The following is a 19,245-nucleotide window of genomic DNA, read 5'->3' as shown; positions in this document are numbered from 1 at the left end:
GCTTTCAAACTGCTAGGTTGGCACATAGCTGTCAACTTTTCCCTTTTTTAAAGGGAAATTCCCTTATTCCAAATAGGATTCCTCGCAAGAAAGGGAAAAGTTGACAGCTGTGGGTTGGCAGGAGCTGGGACTGAGCAACGGGGGCTCCATCACGGGGATTCAAACCACTGACCTTATGATCGGCAAGCCCAAGGGGCTCAGTGGTTTAGACCACAGTGCCACTCGCGTCCCTAAGGTAAAGGCCCCCTGACAGTTAAGGGCTGAAGCAGAAGACAGGGACCAAATACTAGGTCTCTGTCCCAGAGAGTCAGCCACTCTACTCTGACTGGCTGGTCTCTCAAAAATACCAAAGCTAAAATAAAACACTTGGAAGTTCAGACTAGGATGAAGGTTGCTGAAATTTTGCATTTTACACATTGAGGCTTAGTCCCTATCTATTTATACTAAAGCTTTAATCAGTGAAATGGGAACCAGCTCTAACATCTTTAAGTAGATAAATACTAACATAAAGAGCAGTGCTATAAGACCTGAAGTTTCTGAATAGCCAAGCACTTTGAATGCAGAATTACATGAATGCTTTATGAAAAACTGAATTATGTAGAAAAGATTGTACGTTTAGTTAGGGCTGTCCCATATGTCCCATTAATGGGATTTCAAAGGCTTTGTCCTGAATCTTAGGCAAGTCCTGGATCTTTTGGCGTTTTCCTAAATAAAGCTCAGCCACTCTTGGGGTGTCCTGGTTTTTACTTTTTGAAATATGGCAACCCTAATTTAGTTTAGTAGGTTACCAGACACCACATTTTAGTTAAAATGGAAGTCATCTAGTTGAAATGAATCTGTATTAGTCTTAGATAAACATAGCTAAAGAAACAGACTTGATAGTTTCAAGGACAGTGGAACATTGTTTGGCTTCTGCTGTCTCAAAGCTGCAAATTGTCAACTTTTGCATGAAAACAAAAAAATGAAGAGGATGAAGTTTACAAAGTCTGTAAACTCTGAATTAGAATTTGTTGGGACATTATTTTTGAATTGTTAAATGGTCATATCTATTTTTTGTTAGTATGTCTCCCCCCCTGCAACCTTTGCCCCCTAAGGGACCAACAGCCTCAAGACTAAAAAAATTACATAGGTTACCTATTCCAACAAAACAAATTATTGCGTATGCTTTAATGAGACAGCTTGAGTGCAAAACATAACTGGTACATTAACTAAAAGCAATCTTTCATGTAGTGTAGTAATTTGACAATATTCTATCTAAAGCTCTTAACAAAGTCCCAGCTCTGCATAATATAAATAGAATTGTGTGCACAAACTATATGCCACTTTGAAGACTTCTGCCAAAATCAGGTTTAGAAACATGCTCAAGTAACCTGAACACTAAGATCACTTAAGCAGTCATCATTCTATAATTTGCAGTACTCTCTGAATATTTTTGTGTTTCAGTAGAACTTCTGTGCTTTATACTGATGTATTCATACCTACCTTCTCAAAAAGCAATCTATTTCAGCAATAAAGGACTTCATCACAGTATGCTTGACATCCAAATACATCCAAACTACAGTGGGACCTCGGGTTAAGTACTTAATTTGTTCCGGAAGTCCGTTCTTAACCTGAAACTGTTCTTAACCTGAAGCACCACTTTAGCTAATGGGGCCTCCTGTTGCCGCTGCGCCGATGGAACACAATTTCTGTTCTCATCCTGAAGCAAAGTTCTTAACCTGAGGTACTATTTCTGGGTTAGCGGAGTCTGTAACCTGAAGCGTATGTAACCTGAAGCATATGTAACCCAAGGTACCACTGTATAGTTTAGTAAGACATGAACAAGACTACAGTCTTCCCTCTACCCCACACATGGCTAGGAGGGTTTCAGAAACGTTCACTTCTACTTTCAGTTAACCACAGCTTGTTAAATTGTCTAAAGTTATGAATTATGCTTATCATTAATTTTGGTTTGTTTAAATAAGCCAGTTTTACAAACATTTATTTGACATTTAAAATAAGCCAATTATCCAGAGTTTGTCACGTCTGAACAAGACAAACCATACTTAACCAAAACCAAGTGTTTCCAAATGCCTCCTGGCTGTATGGAAGGAGAAAAGGAGAGCATCAGAGTTTCCGAAAAATGTTAGAATTATTCATGTCAGTTTAATGCAACATCCAAATATGGCTAGTGTAATGAACAGTAGTAGTTTACTCCACATTACACTGATGTTGCAGCCAATATAGAAAAGAAGTATGGCTAAATTTATTGTTGGAATGAAGAACTGCTAATGGAAGTGTAGCCATATTAATAATCTGAACAATTCATAAATTGAAAGTATGAAGCATTATATATTTCCCATAATTTATGTGAAGAAGATTTACTACCTGGCAGGGGCTTTTGATGAGATCAGTGATGAATATACCTCATTTAATACTGTATTATCTTTTCAGTATGTATATAAAAGGTAAATACAGCATATGTGAAGCTATGAATTAGTAACCAATTAAGCAATATATCTGTTCAAGTCTTATATTACAGAATATGAAGTCAAATAGGCAGAAACATTTATAAAATCTGAAGTAAACCATCTGTATTCTAACACACAAATGTTCTGTACCAATTAAATACAGTATAGCAGAAATATAATATAAATTACACTTTACAGTAATTGCAAAATACTAGGAGTTAGCTTACTATACATATAAATCGAAGAACAGCAGCAACTTGTCTGTAAGGTCCCATTATCTCAATTTCTTTCTAAAATATAAAGAATACAGCAGGCCATTCTTATATTTCCTTTTTACCATTTTCTACTTTACAAATATTCAAGACAGTATCTATACATGGAATAGTTCCCCAACATTTCGAACACATAATACAAATCCACAATTAAAAATGAACTTTACAGATTAAATCACTTCTGAACATTTCATCTGAGATTGGTCATTGCCAGTAACAAACAGTGCATGATTTGTAATTGTGATCCACTACTGCTGCTTTGTATTTTTCCCCATTAAAAAAAAAGCCATTTGTTGAAAATTTTGTCCACCTTCTCCTTTGCAGTAATACTGTTTCTGCATCCAGATTACCTGGTTGGCACATGAAAAATGCCCAACACATAAACTTTAGGCATTGTTAATATTTTCAATAAATGTCAAATTGGCACAGTGGCAGGCCTATAGGAAGACAAAATAGAAAACAAAATTGATAGCAGTCTCTTCAGTGTGCTTAATAAACACAGGATATAAGGCAGCATGGTGCCTGGTGTTAACATGTAGAAATATGGCACCAAGCTATCAAGTAAAACAAACATATACAATACAACCCAAGATATAAACAGCAAGTGTATCATTCTAATACATGTTCTTTGGTAAGTAACAGCATATGGTAGATTTCCCCTCAGATACATATTTACATCCCATTGCCCTCCCACACAATATTTTGTATAATCTAATGTGTTAAGTAGCAAATGGTCAAGTACCTCACAGTTTTATTTACAAACAGCACAATCCTTTACATTTCAATTCAGAAGTAAACCTACTGAGTTCAATGGGGCTTGCTCCCAGGTAAGGGAATTTAGGATTTCAGCCTGACTTTAATTTAGTGTGCAGCCATGTTTGCCTTTAGGCAGGCAAATGATACACACTCAATATATATATATTACTTATTTTTTTTAAAGAACCAGAGAATTATGCCCATGACTCAAACATTCAGTAACAAATTAAAAACTATACAATTACTTTGAAAAAATGTCTACACAGTGATGTGTGCAGCAAGTGCAAAAACAAGAACAAAACTGCAGCTTCAGTTAATCCAAGACTTCCTGATCTCCTGTTTTCTAGAAAAAGCAGAAGCTGCTGCATCTCCTGATTGACAGAAGGATTCTGCCTCTGCTTTGGAAGAGGATGACTTCTGCAGAACTGAACTCTTCCGTGTGTCCATGGTGGATGATACCTGAGATCGTGAACTGCTACTGCATATCTTTGTTGGAGCTGGTGTTTTAGTGACACATTCAGGACGAACAAATATCCCATGTCGTGGTTTGCAGCGGAAGTACTCTCTGCCTTTTACAGTTCCATCATGTTTCCCTTAAATAAGCACAAATAATTCCAGTAAGAATTAACAGAAGTTTGAAACCATGGGAGGAATTATTAAATATTTATTAAAGCATAGAGACTGATACTAGCTTTCACCATGGTTAATGCTTACAAAGGTTCACTCTTTACTGTGTTGTACTAACCAGTTGGTTAAGAGGAAGTAATGGTGTTACTCATGGTTGATCAGATGTAAGCCTCAAGCATGGTGGAAGCACAAAAAACATCACAAACGGGATGAAGCATGTGATCAGAAAACACACACAAGAGCCTCAGCCAACTGTATCATCTGATTGCATTAAAATGACACAAAATTAGATGCAACTGACATATTGTGGCACTCATATTTTCTGCAGTATGTAAAGTGGTTTGATCTGAAAAATTGGAAGCTGCAATTCCTACTCAACTCCTTCATGAGCCAATTGGTTGAGCAGCAGCTCCTCTATGATCTTAATGGGAAAAGAGACTTCAGCAATTTCTAGAAATATATGATGTGCTTTTGCCTGGTCACATCAATTGTGCATCATACTAATTTAATACACAATTGTGCACTATACTTGAATGACCTATACATTTCTTTTTAAAATTTTAAGCAGAGGCTGGATGGCCATCAGTGATGCTGTAGCCGAGATTCCTGCATTGCAGGGGATTGGACTAGATGACCCTTGGGTCCCAACTTTGCAATTCTGTTTCTTTTGTGACTTTTTAGTAACCAGTGCCCTATATAAGTGTCCATGAGCAGTCTGGGCATATTTTCAGTTGCTTATTTTTCTTCTGCTGCTGACCATTAAGCACTGCATGATTATATGGATAAATTTCTTCTGTCCTTAATTAAAGGAACCTGTGGGAAAAGTCCTGTTCCCAGGTCTCAACATCTTCAACTGTCAATTTTACTAATGAATCTTCTCTAAAATAAAATTCCCTGGTTGTGCAAGTATCCTGGGAGTATTGTGACATGCAAATAGATCATAATATATTTGAAAGTCTCTGATATGCAGTAGCAATCAATGGGCTCGTTTGCATGACACAATAAGTCTGTTTGTATTGAACCATGGTTTAATTGTGAAAGTGCCTCTCTTCTGCCATGCAGGTCTTTGAGCAGTTTCTTCCCCTTCCCCATACTTGGTATATTTCTGACTTGCTGCTGGTGGTTTATTTTCTTGCCTCAGTTGTTTATCAATGCTTCCCTCTCATATGGTGAATTAAGGTCCAGAACATAAAGTGAGATAATCTTGATTAAATTCATTTATTTAATCATTAAAATTTGTAAGAAAAATTGTTGGAATTAAAGATGTTTTAGAGAGGTATGACTATATTTGATTATGTTAGGAGAAGAGCTTGCAAGAAATTTGTGACTAGAGTCTAGTCTATTTGTGGTTTGTTTGAAAACACAATAAGCCATAGTATTCCTTGTTTGACACAAGGCAGGGGAGACACATGCATCCAATTAAACCATGATTTAAGACAAACAAAGGTTTACTGTGACATGCAGATTGGGCCAGTATTGGAATAGTATTTGACAGCTCGTCACTGCACATCAGCGCTCTACACCCACAACAATGGAATCATCTGCTTGGTCCTAGCAGACACGCGGCAGCTTTCTCTATTCTTTATCAACTAGCTTTGTTTACAACAATCTTTCTGACAAATTATCCCAGGGTTTGGACCCAACCCCACTTTGCACCCCATCCTCTAGGGTCCCCAATGAAATGCCTATGTGTGCTGCCTTGAGTTTCATGAAGGAAGGAAGGTGGGATGTAAATGAATAAAAGTAAACAGGCATTACTAATTTCACCAGTTGGACTTCTCCAGTCCTAAAATACTGGGATATACAAATATCACCAGACAACTTGTATCTAGGATTCTAAATATATAATGGAAAGGACCATATCTTACCTGTTTGAAAATGTAATTCAATGCCAACCCAGGTACCAGATGAAAAATCAACAGGACCGACATATCTTACTATGCCTGGCTTGTTACTACCAATATACACTTGTTCCCCCACTTCCACCCAACTAGGGTGTTCTTCAGAAGTTACAACTTCACAATGAGAGACATCTAAATGATTTTTTCCAATGAAGTCATCTGCTAGGAAAGAGTCTGCATACATCTGACAATATGAAGCCTCTTTTATTCTGACAGACAATGAAGGATTTTCAGTACTGTTTGACCGCTGATATCCCACTGGTGCAGATTGCAAATGGCTCAAAGGATTGTCCTGGTTGTAAATATTATCTGAGAAACCAGAGGCACAATTCATTCCAGCTGTTGAGACCTTTTTCTTTTGACTAGAAGAGCTGCTGGAACAGAACTGTGGACCTACAGAACATTCAAGTTCCTTTCCATCTTCAGCACCCATGAATTCTGTAAATGCGTGATCCTCAAAAACATTTGAAGTATGTTCAACTGTTGCTTCTCGAAATGGAAATTCAATCCCATGTGGTGTGTTTTTATTAGCTGAGGAATCCAAACCTGTGCACTGTAACTGTGTGGGAATGGTAGTAGTACTTTCATACATTGGAACCTCTGCTGCTAAGGCACTATTTTCTTTAACTGGTGACATGAGCACCTTATATTTTGCCAAGTCTCTTTCTGGTTCTGAAGTCTCCTTGTTTGAAGGTCTTAAATCGTGAGTTAGATGGGCTACAGAATGGTCATTAGAATCCAAATCCCTTATCTGATTGGCTAATTGATCTGTGCTATCACTACAGGGAACAAGCATATCAGACAAAGTAGCATTAGAGGCACTGTGGGAAAAGTAGCCACTAGTAATACTGCTCATGGTAGGACTACGAGATACTTCTTTTTCAACAACACGAGAGTTTACAAAGTCTCCTTTAGAGGATAACCATTCCCTGTTTTCTAAGCTGGCATTGTAGACACTGAAGTCAGCAAATTCTTCGGGCACATAAGGCTTCTTGTTAATGGCCTCCAACTCATCGTCATCCTCAGAGTCCTGCTAAAATTGTAAAGGTTTACAGTTACTACTTCTGCATTTTAAGCAAAGGCATGACAAGTTATCAATGAAGGATAAATAAATGCCTGCCCACTTGTGCAATGAGTATTCCTTTTCCTCTTGCCTCCCCTGCACTCCCCTGCGCAGCCCAAAGATCTGCTCTGGAGGGTTTTCACCAACCCTCCGGAGCAGATTTTTAGGGAGGGGTTGCAAGTGGGAGGACAGAAGGAGAAGTTCTGCTGCACAAGCAAAAATCTGCTTGGGTGATGCTGAATGTTGCCAGAACGTGGCTATTTTAAGAACACTTGCCATTCACTTTATTCTAAGAGTTTGATTATCAAGGAAATTAAGATGTGTGTGTGTGTGTGCGTGCGTGTGCACGTGCGCATGTATGTGTGTGCACCTTATGATTGGGATCCAATTTGCTACTTAAGAATTTGAGCACATCCAATGAAATGCTCTTACTTTCTTTTACTAGCCAACTCCTCATGCATACCCCACACCCAACTTTAACTGAGGTATGACAGGTGGGAGTGGGGAACAGTATAGCTGGAAAAACCCAAGTCTAAAGCTATTTTGGGCTAGTGGTACTAGATACCACATTCCTACTAGATACCCCATTATCAAGGAGTTTAATCCCTACATTTTAAGCATGTCTGATCCTAATTCAGGTCTCACTTGTTGGTCCAATATAAATATTGTTTCACTGGCCGTGTATAGATTGTAGAGCCAGTTATTTTTTCTTATACAATACAAATAATTTGTTTTTGTGCAACTCCATTTTTAGCCACCTGCACAGCTGTGTTAAATTGAGTAAGATAATGATTAAATGAACTTTATTAAAATTCTTGCCATGGGTAATGATTACAGCAAATTTCTGTCAGGATTCCAACTGTGGTGAAGCAGGCTACAAAATATTTTGTAAAAGTCTGATTCAACCGCCCACCCCGGTTTACATCCTAATCACCATACTGCCATATACACAACATTTAGAACTAAACATCTTTCTGCATCTATCATAAGATGAATGTGGATTTTAAATCTTTGATACAAGAAGGGAAGGTAGTATAGGAGTAGTCTATTAAACTAGTCCTGGACTATGTGTTCATAGACAAGGTGTTAAACAATAGGCAATACTGGCATAGTTGAAACAGTGGAGCTTATGAGAAATCTACCAGGCACTAGGAAAAACATGTGTCTTTCCATGGAACTATTGGTCTGCATTGCTTTGCTTTTAAAGCAATGAAATGAATCCAAAATCTGTACTGCTGAAGTATTTGTCATGGCCAATAGCTAGTACAATAAAGTTATTTGGATTGGATACTGCTGAAGTTATGTGTTATTTAAAGCACCAGCATAAATAGTCGCTCTAGTTTTTTAGTTTTCTAGCAATGCAGAACAAGTAATCAGCTCTCATTAACAGATGATGTCCTGCCCAATCAAGTATGCAATGGAATGCTTCTGCTCTTTCTGTACTACTTCAATTAATGCATGTAACTTTTATAATATTTGCATTGAATTTCCCCACCCTTTCCACCCCCACCTAAATATGTTCTACGAGTTTCCCCAATCCTTTGGAGATTCCAGAGTTCCGTTATGCAAATGGAAATCATTCTGCTCATGCAATTACTTAGTTTAATACCACTCTATATGTTACCTTTGTTTGAATTTCCTAGGATATACTTCTTCCTCTCACCCACCTGCTCATTGCAAAGTTTCTTCTACACTCTAAAACCAGGCTTCCTCAACCTCGGCCCTCCAGATGTTTTTGGCCTACAACTCCCATGATCCCTAGCTAGCAGGACCAGTGGTCAGGGATGATGGGAACTGTAGTCTCAAAACATCTGGAGGGCTTAGATTGAGGAAGCTTGATCTAGTCTAGCCAACTAGTTCGTAATGGTAATGCAGATGAGCTGAAAATTCTTATTGCTGATAAGCACTACACACCTGTGTGCTAGCCAGGATTTTTGTGAGAGTATAATGGGATTAAATAGAGCTTCCTAAGATTTCTATATTGCAAATAATATATACTAATCAAATATTTGTTCTTTAATCAAAGTGGGTTATGCAAGACTTCATCCTCATTGCAAGTAGACAGAAGGTGGTGATCCTATAAAATTACACCTAAAGTAAAAACAAGCAAACTATATAGAAGCACTCTAGAATTTGTATCCAAAAGGTATAGTGTACAAGCAGAAGGCACTTACATTTAACCAAAGGGTCATGCCACCCGCTTCCTACTGCAGTCCCCTGTATCATATGCTATACTGATTAGGAAAATCCCCTAAGCCTCAGGAACAATTTTCAGGAGGCTTAGAAAAAACCCACTTTGTGAAAATGAACTCCATTCCACCCATGGAATTGATGTTAGGATCAAAGCCCAAATCTTTACATATATCACACATTTTCAGTTTGCAGAATTTGTTTCAGTAAATTATGTTGTCTATTTCTGTGTAATAGCAACTCTAGCAGCTCTTAAGTGTAACCTAATTCTATCAGTTGTTGATGGGGTTTTTTCCAGCTAAATCATCAGAACTGGCCAGACTATCTGAAAATGGTTATAGGAATTTCCTCTTGTGTTTAGTATAAATAACAAAATGAAGTTCATATTGAGAAGCCTCAACAAGCTGCATTTCACAAATAGCAATTGCTCTGAAATGATACTTCTGATATAATTTCTCAAGACAGAGTACGCATGATTTGGAATTGACCACATACAGGATAAAATGTGTGAAATCATAGAAAATAACCTTCAAAAGCATGTTATATATAAAATCAAATATATATATATAAATAGAAGAGTGGGGTGTTTTGCTAACTTTATTATAGAAATACACCCTTAATTTAGTTTGGATAATTGGAGGGGGTGGTCATGGCAAGCTAAATATTAGTTCTTGGTATCATGGGGGTTGATGTGACATTATTTGCACACAGTGAGCTAGTCAACTGTTTTTGCATTTGTGTCTGCTTTGCGCCAAGAATAATTTTTGCAACAGTGTATCACAATTTATTCTAAACTACTTGTAATAATATACAAACAGCATGAGAGTGAGGAACTTTGTGGGCATTAACCCAACTTCTGCAGTAATACAAACTACTGGAGTACCGTGTAAGGTTCTAAGTATAGATCTTAGAAATTCATTCTGTGAAATTTCTACATGTTCCGTATCTGTTAATCTCCAAATCTCAGTTCAGTAAAACAGCTGGGAGGGGACTTCTGCATAACCAAAAACAGCATGCAGTGCTCTCCAAGCTTTATGCTTAGTAGAGATTTATTCAATGGCTTCACTATCAAGTGACCATTTATGGTGAGAGATATATTTTCCAAAGGCAAAAATACTTGTTTTAGCATAATTAACATAATAATAATAATTTATTATTTATACCCCAACCATCTGGCTGGGTTTCCCCAGCCACTCTGAGCGGCTTCCAACAAAATATTAAAATACAATAGTCTATTAAACATTAAAAACTTCCCTAAACAAAGCTGCCTTCAGATGTCTTCTAGAAGTCTGGTAGTTGTTTTTCTCTTTGACATGTGGTGGGAGGGTGTTCCACAGGGTGGGTGCCACTACCGAGAAGGTCCTCTGCGTGGTTCCCTGTAACTTGGCTTCTCGCAGTGAGGGAACCACGAGAAGGCCCTCGGCACTGGACCTCAATGTCCGGGCAGAATGATGGGGGTTGAGACACTCCTTCAGGTATACTGGACCGAGGCTGTTTGGGGCTTTAAAGGTCAGCACCAACACTTTGAATTGTGCTAGGAAACGTACTGGGAGCCAGTGTAGGTCTTTCAAGACCGGTGTTATGTGGTCTCAGCAGCCACCCCCAGTCACCAGTCTAGCTGCCGTATTCTGAATTAGTTGTAGTTTCCGGGTCACCTTCAAAGGTAGCCCCACATAGAGCACACTGCAGTAGTCCAAGCGAGAGATAACTAGAGCATGCACCACTCTGGCGAGACATTAAGTTGTTCTCACTGATATATCAATCTAAAGTTGCATAGCAACAATTTTAGCATTACATGGGCAGGATGTAAAGTCTGAATATAATGATACGATCCAATTTGTGGAACAATGCCAATACTGAAAAGTGGTTTGAGTTATACCGGTTAGAACTTGAATTAAGTTTTATCCACTAAAAATTGATTTCTATGACATAGACTGAGTAATTTGTAAGATAGGGCTCACCATTCATTAGACATTTTTAACTAGTCCAACATGGTCTAATCATTTCAGAATCTTCTTGCTTATCCTCCACTAGCTCAGAAATCAACAGTCAGCACACTATGTCCAGTCAATGTCCTTGAAAAGTGAAAATTTCTTGCAACCTTTTTCTACACTGAAGGATCCTTTCAGAGAAAACATAAAAGCCAGGGGATAATTAGGTTTGGGCAGTATCAGGTGAACACAACAATAAGTAACTACTCTGCAGTCTATGTGGTTTCTATACCTTGAAGAAAACTGTTTGTTGACATATGAAAATAATTGTAATTTTAACAGTGAATGTAACTGATGTTTTTATACCAAAAGAAACGTAGATAATTTTAAATAGAATCTTCCACTAGTGAAGTGCAAGATCCTCTCAATGCTTTCTCTGTACATTCTTTGTCTAGAAATGAATTATGCTGTGTAGTAAACCAGAATGTAATGCTGTTAATAGATACCATAATTAAGTTCACTTAGCTGTCCACAAACAAAGCATAACATAAAAGGATAGTGGCAGCTCCATGTATCTACTCACAGACAAATCTGGGACTTAGGTCCACTGCACTGACACCTATAGCCATCTAGCTCCAAGGTAGTGGTGAAATTGGAATAACCACAGAATATTTGTTAATTAAATATGATTACATTTTGAGAAGGCTATGCTACAACTCTCTCATCAGGAAAAAGGTAAAGGTAAAGGACCCCTGACAGTTAAGTCCAGTCGCAGATGACTCTGGGGTTGTGGCACTCATCTCACTTTAGAGGCCGAGGGAGCCGGCGTTTGTCTGAAGAGAGATTTTCCGGGTCATGTGGCCAGCATGACTAAGCCGCTTCTGGCGAAACCAGAGCAGCGCATGGAAATGCTGTTTACCTTCCCACCTATTTATCTACTTGCACTTTTTTGTGTGCTTTTGAACTGCTAGGTTGGCAGGAGCTGGGACTGAGCAACGGGAGTTCACCCCGTCGTGGGGATTCAAACTGCCAACCTTCTCATCGGCAAGCCCAAGAGGCTCAGTGGTTTAGACCACAGCGCCACCTGTGTCCTCTCATCAGGCAAACTTGAAATCAAAAACCCCAGAAAGAAAGAGAGATCCTCATTAATATAAAATAACACGGCACCATTTATAAGGGCAATAATTCATTTACAACTGTTCATGCCTATTAAGTGGCTAAATTATTAAGTGAAAAAAGGTTAGAACTAAGGGTTACCAACTTTTTTCCCTAACCAGGCTCCTGTGTAATTTAGAGGGTTGCCAACTTTTCTGGCTGCTTCTTTGCTTGCAACAACTGGTTCACTGGGTGCCATTAGCAGCGAGTCATATTGAGTCCCATGCCCTACAATCATCCTGGCTGATTTCTCACATTGTATAGATGTTAAAGATATGAAAGCAGGCCTGTCTATGGGGTCTTCAGGTCAACTGGCAAGCCAAGCCAATAAAGGCTACAATGGAAAAAGAGGAAATTCAGAAGATAAAGCATACCCAGGCACACAATTGTTCCCTAAATCTCCCTCCACGCTTCTTCCCCCAGGGCTGAAGGTTTTCCTGTGCTTTCAACAGCTAAATGTACACCTCAAGATATATTTTCTCCTTGTTCCCAACACCCAAAACCTCTCAAATGATATTTTTACTTATCTCTTCTGATTCTGATCTCTTCCTCATCTCCTTTTACACTTAGCTTCAAACTTTCTGGCCTATCTTCACTACCTACCATTCTAGGCAGAGATCTGATCTCTAAGAATCTTGCCAGGTAACTGCAAGCTTATCTGCTTCCAGAAGCCAAAATTGGCCATAAATTGCTGTCAAGTAGCATCTGAATAAGCAAGTACTTTGACTATGAGTGGTATAAAAATGCCTTTTGTGGTGGTGGTGAGGATTAACTACCAATGTAGTTAAATTATCTTGGACTCAACCCGTTCACAGCTTTCATATCATCACAAGGGCTTTGAACCTGGGCTGGTAGCATATAGGCAGCCAGTGCAAATGTTTTAGCCTTCAGTGACAAAGATGTATCCTAGAGCACCTCTTGATGCTTTAGAGGGAGCATAACCCCAATCAGAAGAAGCAACTGGCTTATCATTTGGAAACGAGAACCACCTATTCAAAGAGCCTCAATCTTCACAAGAGTTCAACACAATTTATTGGCCTGCATCCAGTCTCTGGTCCAGGGCTTGCACAATCTCTCCAGATTCAGATGTTATGGATAAATAGAGCTGCATATCATCAGTGTACTGCTCCAAAACTCCTAATGACCACACACAACTACTTCATATAGATGTCAGAACCCCAAGGGGATAAAGAACACTCCCCTAATGTTATTCTCTGGACTTAGCTATGCAGGTAGGTGTGGAACCACTGTAATACAGTGCCTCTAATACCCACTCCACACAGTTTATCGTGGAGGATACCATGGTCACTGGTATCAAAGGCAGCTGAAAGACTAAGCAAGAGTAACAGGGTCCCAATTCCATCTACTTCTTAGTAAAGGCCATCCATCAGTGCAACCAAAGTTTATTCAGTCCCCAAACCAGGCCTAAACCCAAGACTGCAGTATATCCACTTCAGTGTCAACGCTAGGTATACAACACTTTTATTTTGTAAAGTTGATTGTCTATGTGAGGAAGCCAAGAAAGGTGGACATTTCAAATATATGAAAATGAATGGCAAGTCTGCTTTGCTGTACACTTCAACATTTACATTTTTCAGTCTAAACCAATCTACAAATTAAACATGTGGAAGCACTGGAAAGTTCATGAATGCTGACATTCTGAATTTACCAGTGAATAAGCCCTTCAAAGTTCTACCTTTTCCCTTGAAAACGTATATATGAATGATCATTTCAAAATATATGAATGATCAATTTAAAATAATTGTAACAAATTATGCATTTTGCCACATATTTAAAAGCCAACATGCACATTGTATGCACATCTTGTTTCCTTCACTATTACAGTATAGCAAAAATTACACCCCATGAGAGGGCCTTAAACCACCACCAGGCATTATGACAGAAACCAATGCAAAACTTACAATATTTTCCTCATGTTTGTTATTGTGTTCTACTGGCATGCTACTGGCATTACTTCCTGAGGGCACAACACAACCAGCGCTATGTACCTGAGATGATGGCATGCTCTGCAAAGGTTAAGACACACAAAACATCACACAAATAAGGTATTTACAAACCCATGCATGTTAGTAAGACAGGAGGACATGTTTTTAAAACAACTCAGGCAAGGAGGTTAAATGGCTTAATTACAGAAATCCATGCAACACCACATTTGTTTTCAGTTGTGGAAAACATGAAACCGTTTCCTAAAATAGTGCTATAGCCTAATAAAAGAAATTGACAATTCAGGACAGCTGTTTTTTAACAGACAACGATTAAGCAGAAACACACTCCATGCTGAACAAAAGGAGACAAAAATGAAATAGGATTATCATTCCAATACAGAGAAAAGGAATTGCTGAATTTTAATGTAGGATTCCAAATTCTCCGTATCACAAATACAAACTGCAAGTTATTTACTGGCAAAGACAATAGCTACTTGCACATAAATTAATCAAGATTAAGAAACTATAATAGTTCTTAACTACCTACCTCTTTACTAAGTAGAGGCCGACTTTCAAAGGAGATCTTTTTATGTTCTTCTTTTACTGGCATTAAAGGTTTGAAAAACTTGGGTGGCTGTGGAGAAAATGCTTTAAATGGGCTGACGGTTGATGCATGAGGATTCTCTGATACATAACCTTGGATAATGAAAATAAACACACACACAAATAAGTTAGTTATTCTAACATCAACTGCAAAAATAAGTAAAAAATGAAAAAGAAAGTGATATAAAGCACCACAGGAAATAACCATGATGACGAGCAGATTAGATCCTCATTTGTGCCATGTTATGAAATATGTTCATCTCCCTGCTTACCATTCATGGTAAATGTTGTTTGTACAACGAAATAACAGTGGAGTAACAGAGAGGGTTGGATCCAGACTTTATCACCGTGGAAAACGGCTTTTAATTAAGTGATGGGGAGGGGGCATGGCAACTTTTGCTGATTTCCTCTCCTCCTGTATCCACAGTGCCATCTCTCACACTGTTTGAGAGGTTTGCTCAAGGTATAGGATTATATGCAAACCAGTCCAGCATGTCTCAAAGCATGCTCTCTGCTATTTGTAAAGTAAACATACTTTATCACCTACAACTCCCTCCTTTTGCATCAAGAAGGTTTTCCTTAAACAAAGTTTAGCAAAAAGCTTGTCTGCAATTCAGAACATACTTCAAAGAGAACTAAATATGAGCTGTGGATGTCTCAAAAGAAAAAGCCTCCCATTCTTTCATAGAAGTACATAGTGGTAATTATTTACATATGACTCGTAGCATCACTAGAATTTCAGTGCAGCTGCTGGTTAATATAACCCAAGAGAGAATGATAATGTACCTGTCAGCATAAGGTAACAACTCATATGTAATTTGGCAGTTTAAAACAAAGTAAGTCACAAAGCTACAACATTAGTACTAAAACCAAATTTTAATCACTTGTTCCTTAAGCAGTTATTCTTTATAATAATAATTGTACCCTGACCATCTGACTTGATTGTCCCAGCCACTCTAGGCAGCTTCCAATATAATTTTTTTCTTTCCTTCTTATCACTAAATCTCCCTCCTCTTCCTTTACGCTGTCATGTATATGCATGTGCACATTTTCTTTTCCTACTTCTCTTCCTCTGCTTTTGTAAACTCCTCAGGGGAGAAACTGTCTAATAATAATAATAATAATAATAATAATAATAATAATAAATACCCCGCCTATCTGGCTGGGCTTCCCCAGCCACTCTGGGCAGCTTCAAACAAAATATAAAAATATCGTAATGCGCGTACATTAAAAGCTTCTCTAAACATATCACTGCTCATATCACTACATAAAGCACTATGTGCATTGATTCTACTATATAAAATAATAATGCTCGTTCTAGGAGATAAAATTTATTGGTATATGATCCTAAGTGCTTGGTCTGGAGAGGCACATCCCATTTTTACTTCAGAACCTTCTTAAAGGGTGCTGGGATAGTTGTTTTCAGCCCTTGCAGCAGCAAAGCACCCACAAGCTAACCTTCATCATCATGGGAGAAATAGCCTTTGCTAGCAGATTAAAACACTGTATCCGTTAGGACTGAATGCTGCTTTACACATACACATTTACCACAAGAATTTAAAGACAGTAGAACAGAGGGAAATACCCTTTGCATCATATATATATATATATTCATATATATATATATATATATATATATATATATATATATATATATATATATGAATATGTGTGTGTGTATATTAATAATATATTAATAGTGAGTCCATTTTAAAATACTCTGTTGCCATTTATAGCAATCTAGAATTGCAAGAGGGACAGCGGGTGGTGCTGTGGGTAAAACCTCAGTGCCTAGGACTTGCTGATCACAAGGTCGGCAGTTCGAATCCCCGCGGCAGGGTGAGCTCCTGTTGTTCGGTCCCAGCTCCTGCCCACCTAGCAGTTCGAAAGCACCCCTAAGTGCAAGTAGATAAATAGGTACCGCTTTATAGCGGGAAGGTAAACGGCGTTTCTGTGTGCGGCGCTGGTGCTGGCTCGCCAGATGCCGCTTAGTCACGCTGGCCACGTGACCCGGAAGTGTCTCCGGACAGTGCTGGCCCTGGCCTCTTGAGCGAGATGAGCGCGCAACCCTAGAGTTGGACACGACTGGCCCGTACAGGCAGGAGTACCCTTTACCCTTTATATTAATAATTTCATATATTGACCCAATTAAAACTAAACACAATAAAAATCTTACCACCAGCATCTTTACTTCTGCGAGGAGAATCTCTGGGTAAAGTACCATAACATGATACATCTTGATAACTGGAAGAACAATCTAATACATCTAGATGACCTTCTGACCAACCCTAAAGTCATAAACAACCAAGAAAAGAAACAGGAAAATGTTCATTTTCAAGCTACAAAAAAGAGTTCAGATCCTTTCAAAATAGTCAATGTTCTCTCACACATATATGCTTTTTATTACTACCAAAACTTTTCAAATTTATTTTATGCAACTCAGTCCTGTGCATTTTATTCAGAAGTATATCCCCAATGCATTCAGTGGTACTTGCTCCATGGAGCACAGTCTTATTTTGTTAAAATCTATTACAAAAATACCCCGTAATCTCTCCTATTTCACAGGGAAGATACCTAGGACTTTTTTGGTAATTGATTCAATACTAACTACCCTGAGAATTTTTTTGCACCCCCACATGCCCCTGCACCAGAGAAATAACTGACAGTCTTTCATATTTTATTTTGTGAAGCACCCTGAGATCAGCTCAACTTGATTTTCTCGAGTTAGTAATGCATCAGATTATACATTCCTGTTCTAAACAACCTATCATTATTAATGAAGACTAAAGTTAAGGCTTTCTTGTATCAAATAGGAAGGAAAAGGCAAGTCTATTTGACTACATTTTCGAAAAGGTGCCACCACATCTGCTCACTTAATGTTCATACCTTATCTTCATCACAGCCAGAAATATCTAATCGACTACAGGACACCTAAAACACAATAATAAATAAATATGAGCCCAATGAATGCTATCAGCCTGCCTGGCAGCAGGTTGGCCTTCACATGAGAACTGCAGTCTCCTCACCCACTGCTAAGCCTAGGCTGCATTTGAAATAAACAAAAGACTGATAAACATGGCAATAGAACTTCATGAACACTTATGTACTGTATATCCTGCATTTAAAGGAAAGGAGGGTTATACTTGCATGTAGGAAAGGAGCATTAAACCTAAATGATCCCTGACAAATAACTACTGGAATACGTAGAATATGCCACAATTTCCCTATGACAACTTATTCTGCTGATTAATCTCAATTTATCCAGGGTCAAAATGAATACGTTTTGTCTACAACCTTAACATTTTTAGTAATATGTGAGTCTTTCACCTTGAAAAATTATCTTACATTGTGGACATTTGGTGTACTGACACTCCGCTGCATGTGTCGAGTCTTAGTAGAAATAGCCTCTTTGACTGTGACTGCCTGTGTTAAGATAGAATGAGTAAATTGAAATCCGTAGTTTCACATAGAGATCTAGGCAATTAAAACTCACTTCAGAAAGTATATATAAAGGTATATTTATTAATACAGAAAAATCATTTTTACTTTAATCAGGTTTGATATCTCTGAAGACAGATAAAGAATGGAACATTATATCAAAATTGCATCCCAAGAGCAAGTTCACATTAAACGTTTGCCAGCATTCTGATAGTAAAGGTAAAGAAAATGGAAATATGAGACATCTCTTGTGGCAATTGTTTTACAATAACTAAACTAATTTGGCCTGAAGCTTTTTTCTACTCACCTGTCTTAATCGTTCAAGACTCAAAATGTTTTCTACCTGCAACACTCCACGAGTATACTTCTCAATGTAAGTTTCACCATCAGATGCACCCTCATTTTCACTTCTGGCTGCCATCAGAGCCAGTGTCTCCCGATCTTCAATTTCTTCTGTGGCCTAAAAATTAAACTGTTTAATTTAATCTGTTTAAAAACTGGGACACAAACAGAACACAACGTTATGCAGTCCTTATACACATGCCACTTCAGAATGCCTAAAACAGTACTTTGAGGATGCAGTTTACAGGAATCTCTTTTACTTTGATTTTTTCATTTATTCTAACTTATTGAAAAAAGTACAGTAGAATTTACCTTTGGTATATTTGAAACTATTTCATAGGCCACACCACAAGCATACCATATATTCTTCAAAGATATTCTTCGTTTGAGACTCTGGGTAAAACTCTAGGGGGGAATTAAAGAGTAAAGTATTCATATGATGAATAGTGTGATTAAAGCAAGCTAAGAAAATGGTTTCTTGCAGGTTCAGGTCACATGCAATGGGGTAGGGGCTAACTCTCATCCTGGCATCCCAATTCAGCCTCCTTAGCATATTTTTCATACCACCCAA

The 19,245-nt window shown here is 38.2% G+C and overlaps 1 protein-coding gene across 13 annotated transcripts in view; it reads right to left on the bottom strand.

The window, feature by feature from the left end:
- Window positions 1-2,547: 2,547 nt before the first annotated feature.
- Window positions 2,548-19,245, bottom strand: part of KIF13A (kinesin family member 13A) — a 73,018-nt gene continuing 56,320 nt past the window's right edge. For 4 of the 13 annotated variants that reach the window (XM_083746837.1, XM_083746843.1, XM_083746847.1 and 1 more), the window contains 9 exons: window positions 18,987-19,079; window positions 18,640-18,792; window positions 18,240-18,317; window positions 17,781-17,825; window positions 17,071-17,182; window positions 14,839-14,987; window positions 14,268-14,372; window positions 5,974-7,039; window positions 2,548-4,071 (listed from right to left, as the gene is read on the bottom strand). In XM_083746837.1, coding sequence (XP_083602963.1) covers window positions 3,788-4,071; window positions 5,974-7,039; window positions 14,268-14,372; window positions 14,839-14,987; window positions 17,071-17,182; window positions 17,781-17,825; window positions 18,240-18,317; window positions 18,640-18,792; window positions 18,987-19,079 — 2,085 coding nt within the window. In that variant the 3' untranslated portion in view covers window positions 2,548-3,787. The remainder of the gene's footprint in view (window positions 4,072-5,973; window positions 7,040-14,267; window positions 14,373-14,838; window positions 14,988-17,070; window positions 17,183-17,780; window positions 17,826-18,239; window positions 18,318-18,639; window positions 18,793-18,986; window positions 19,080-19,245) is intronic. The other 9 variants (XM_083746844.1, XM_083746846.1, XM_083746838.1 and 6 more) reach the window with 3 other exon arrangements.

The sequence above is a fragment of the Podarcis gaigeae genome, assembly GCF_964106915.1.
Source record: "Podarcis gaigeae genome assembly, chromosome: 7".
Taxonomy (NCBI): Eukaryota; Metazoa; Chordata; class Lepidosauria; order Squamata; family Lacertidae; genus Podarcis; species Podarcis gaigeae.
Note: the sequence above shows the minus strand (reverse complement) of the source record. Positions and strands in the feature narration are given on the sequence as shown.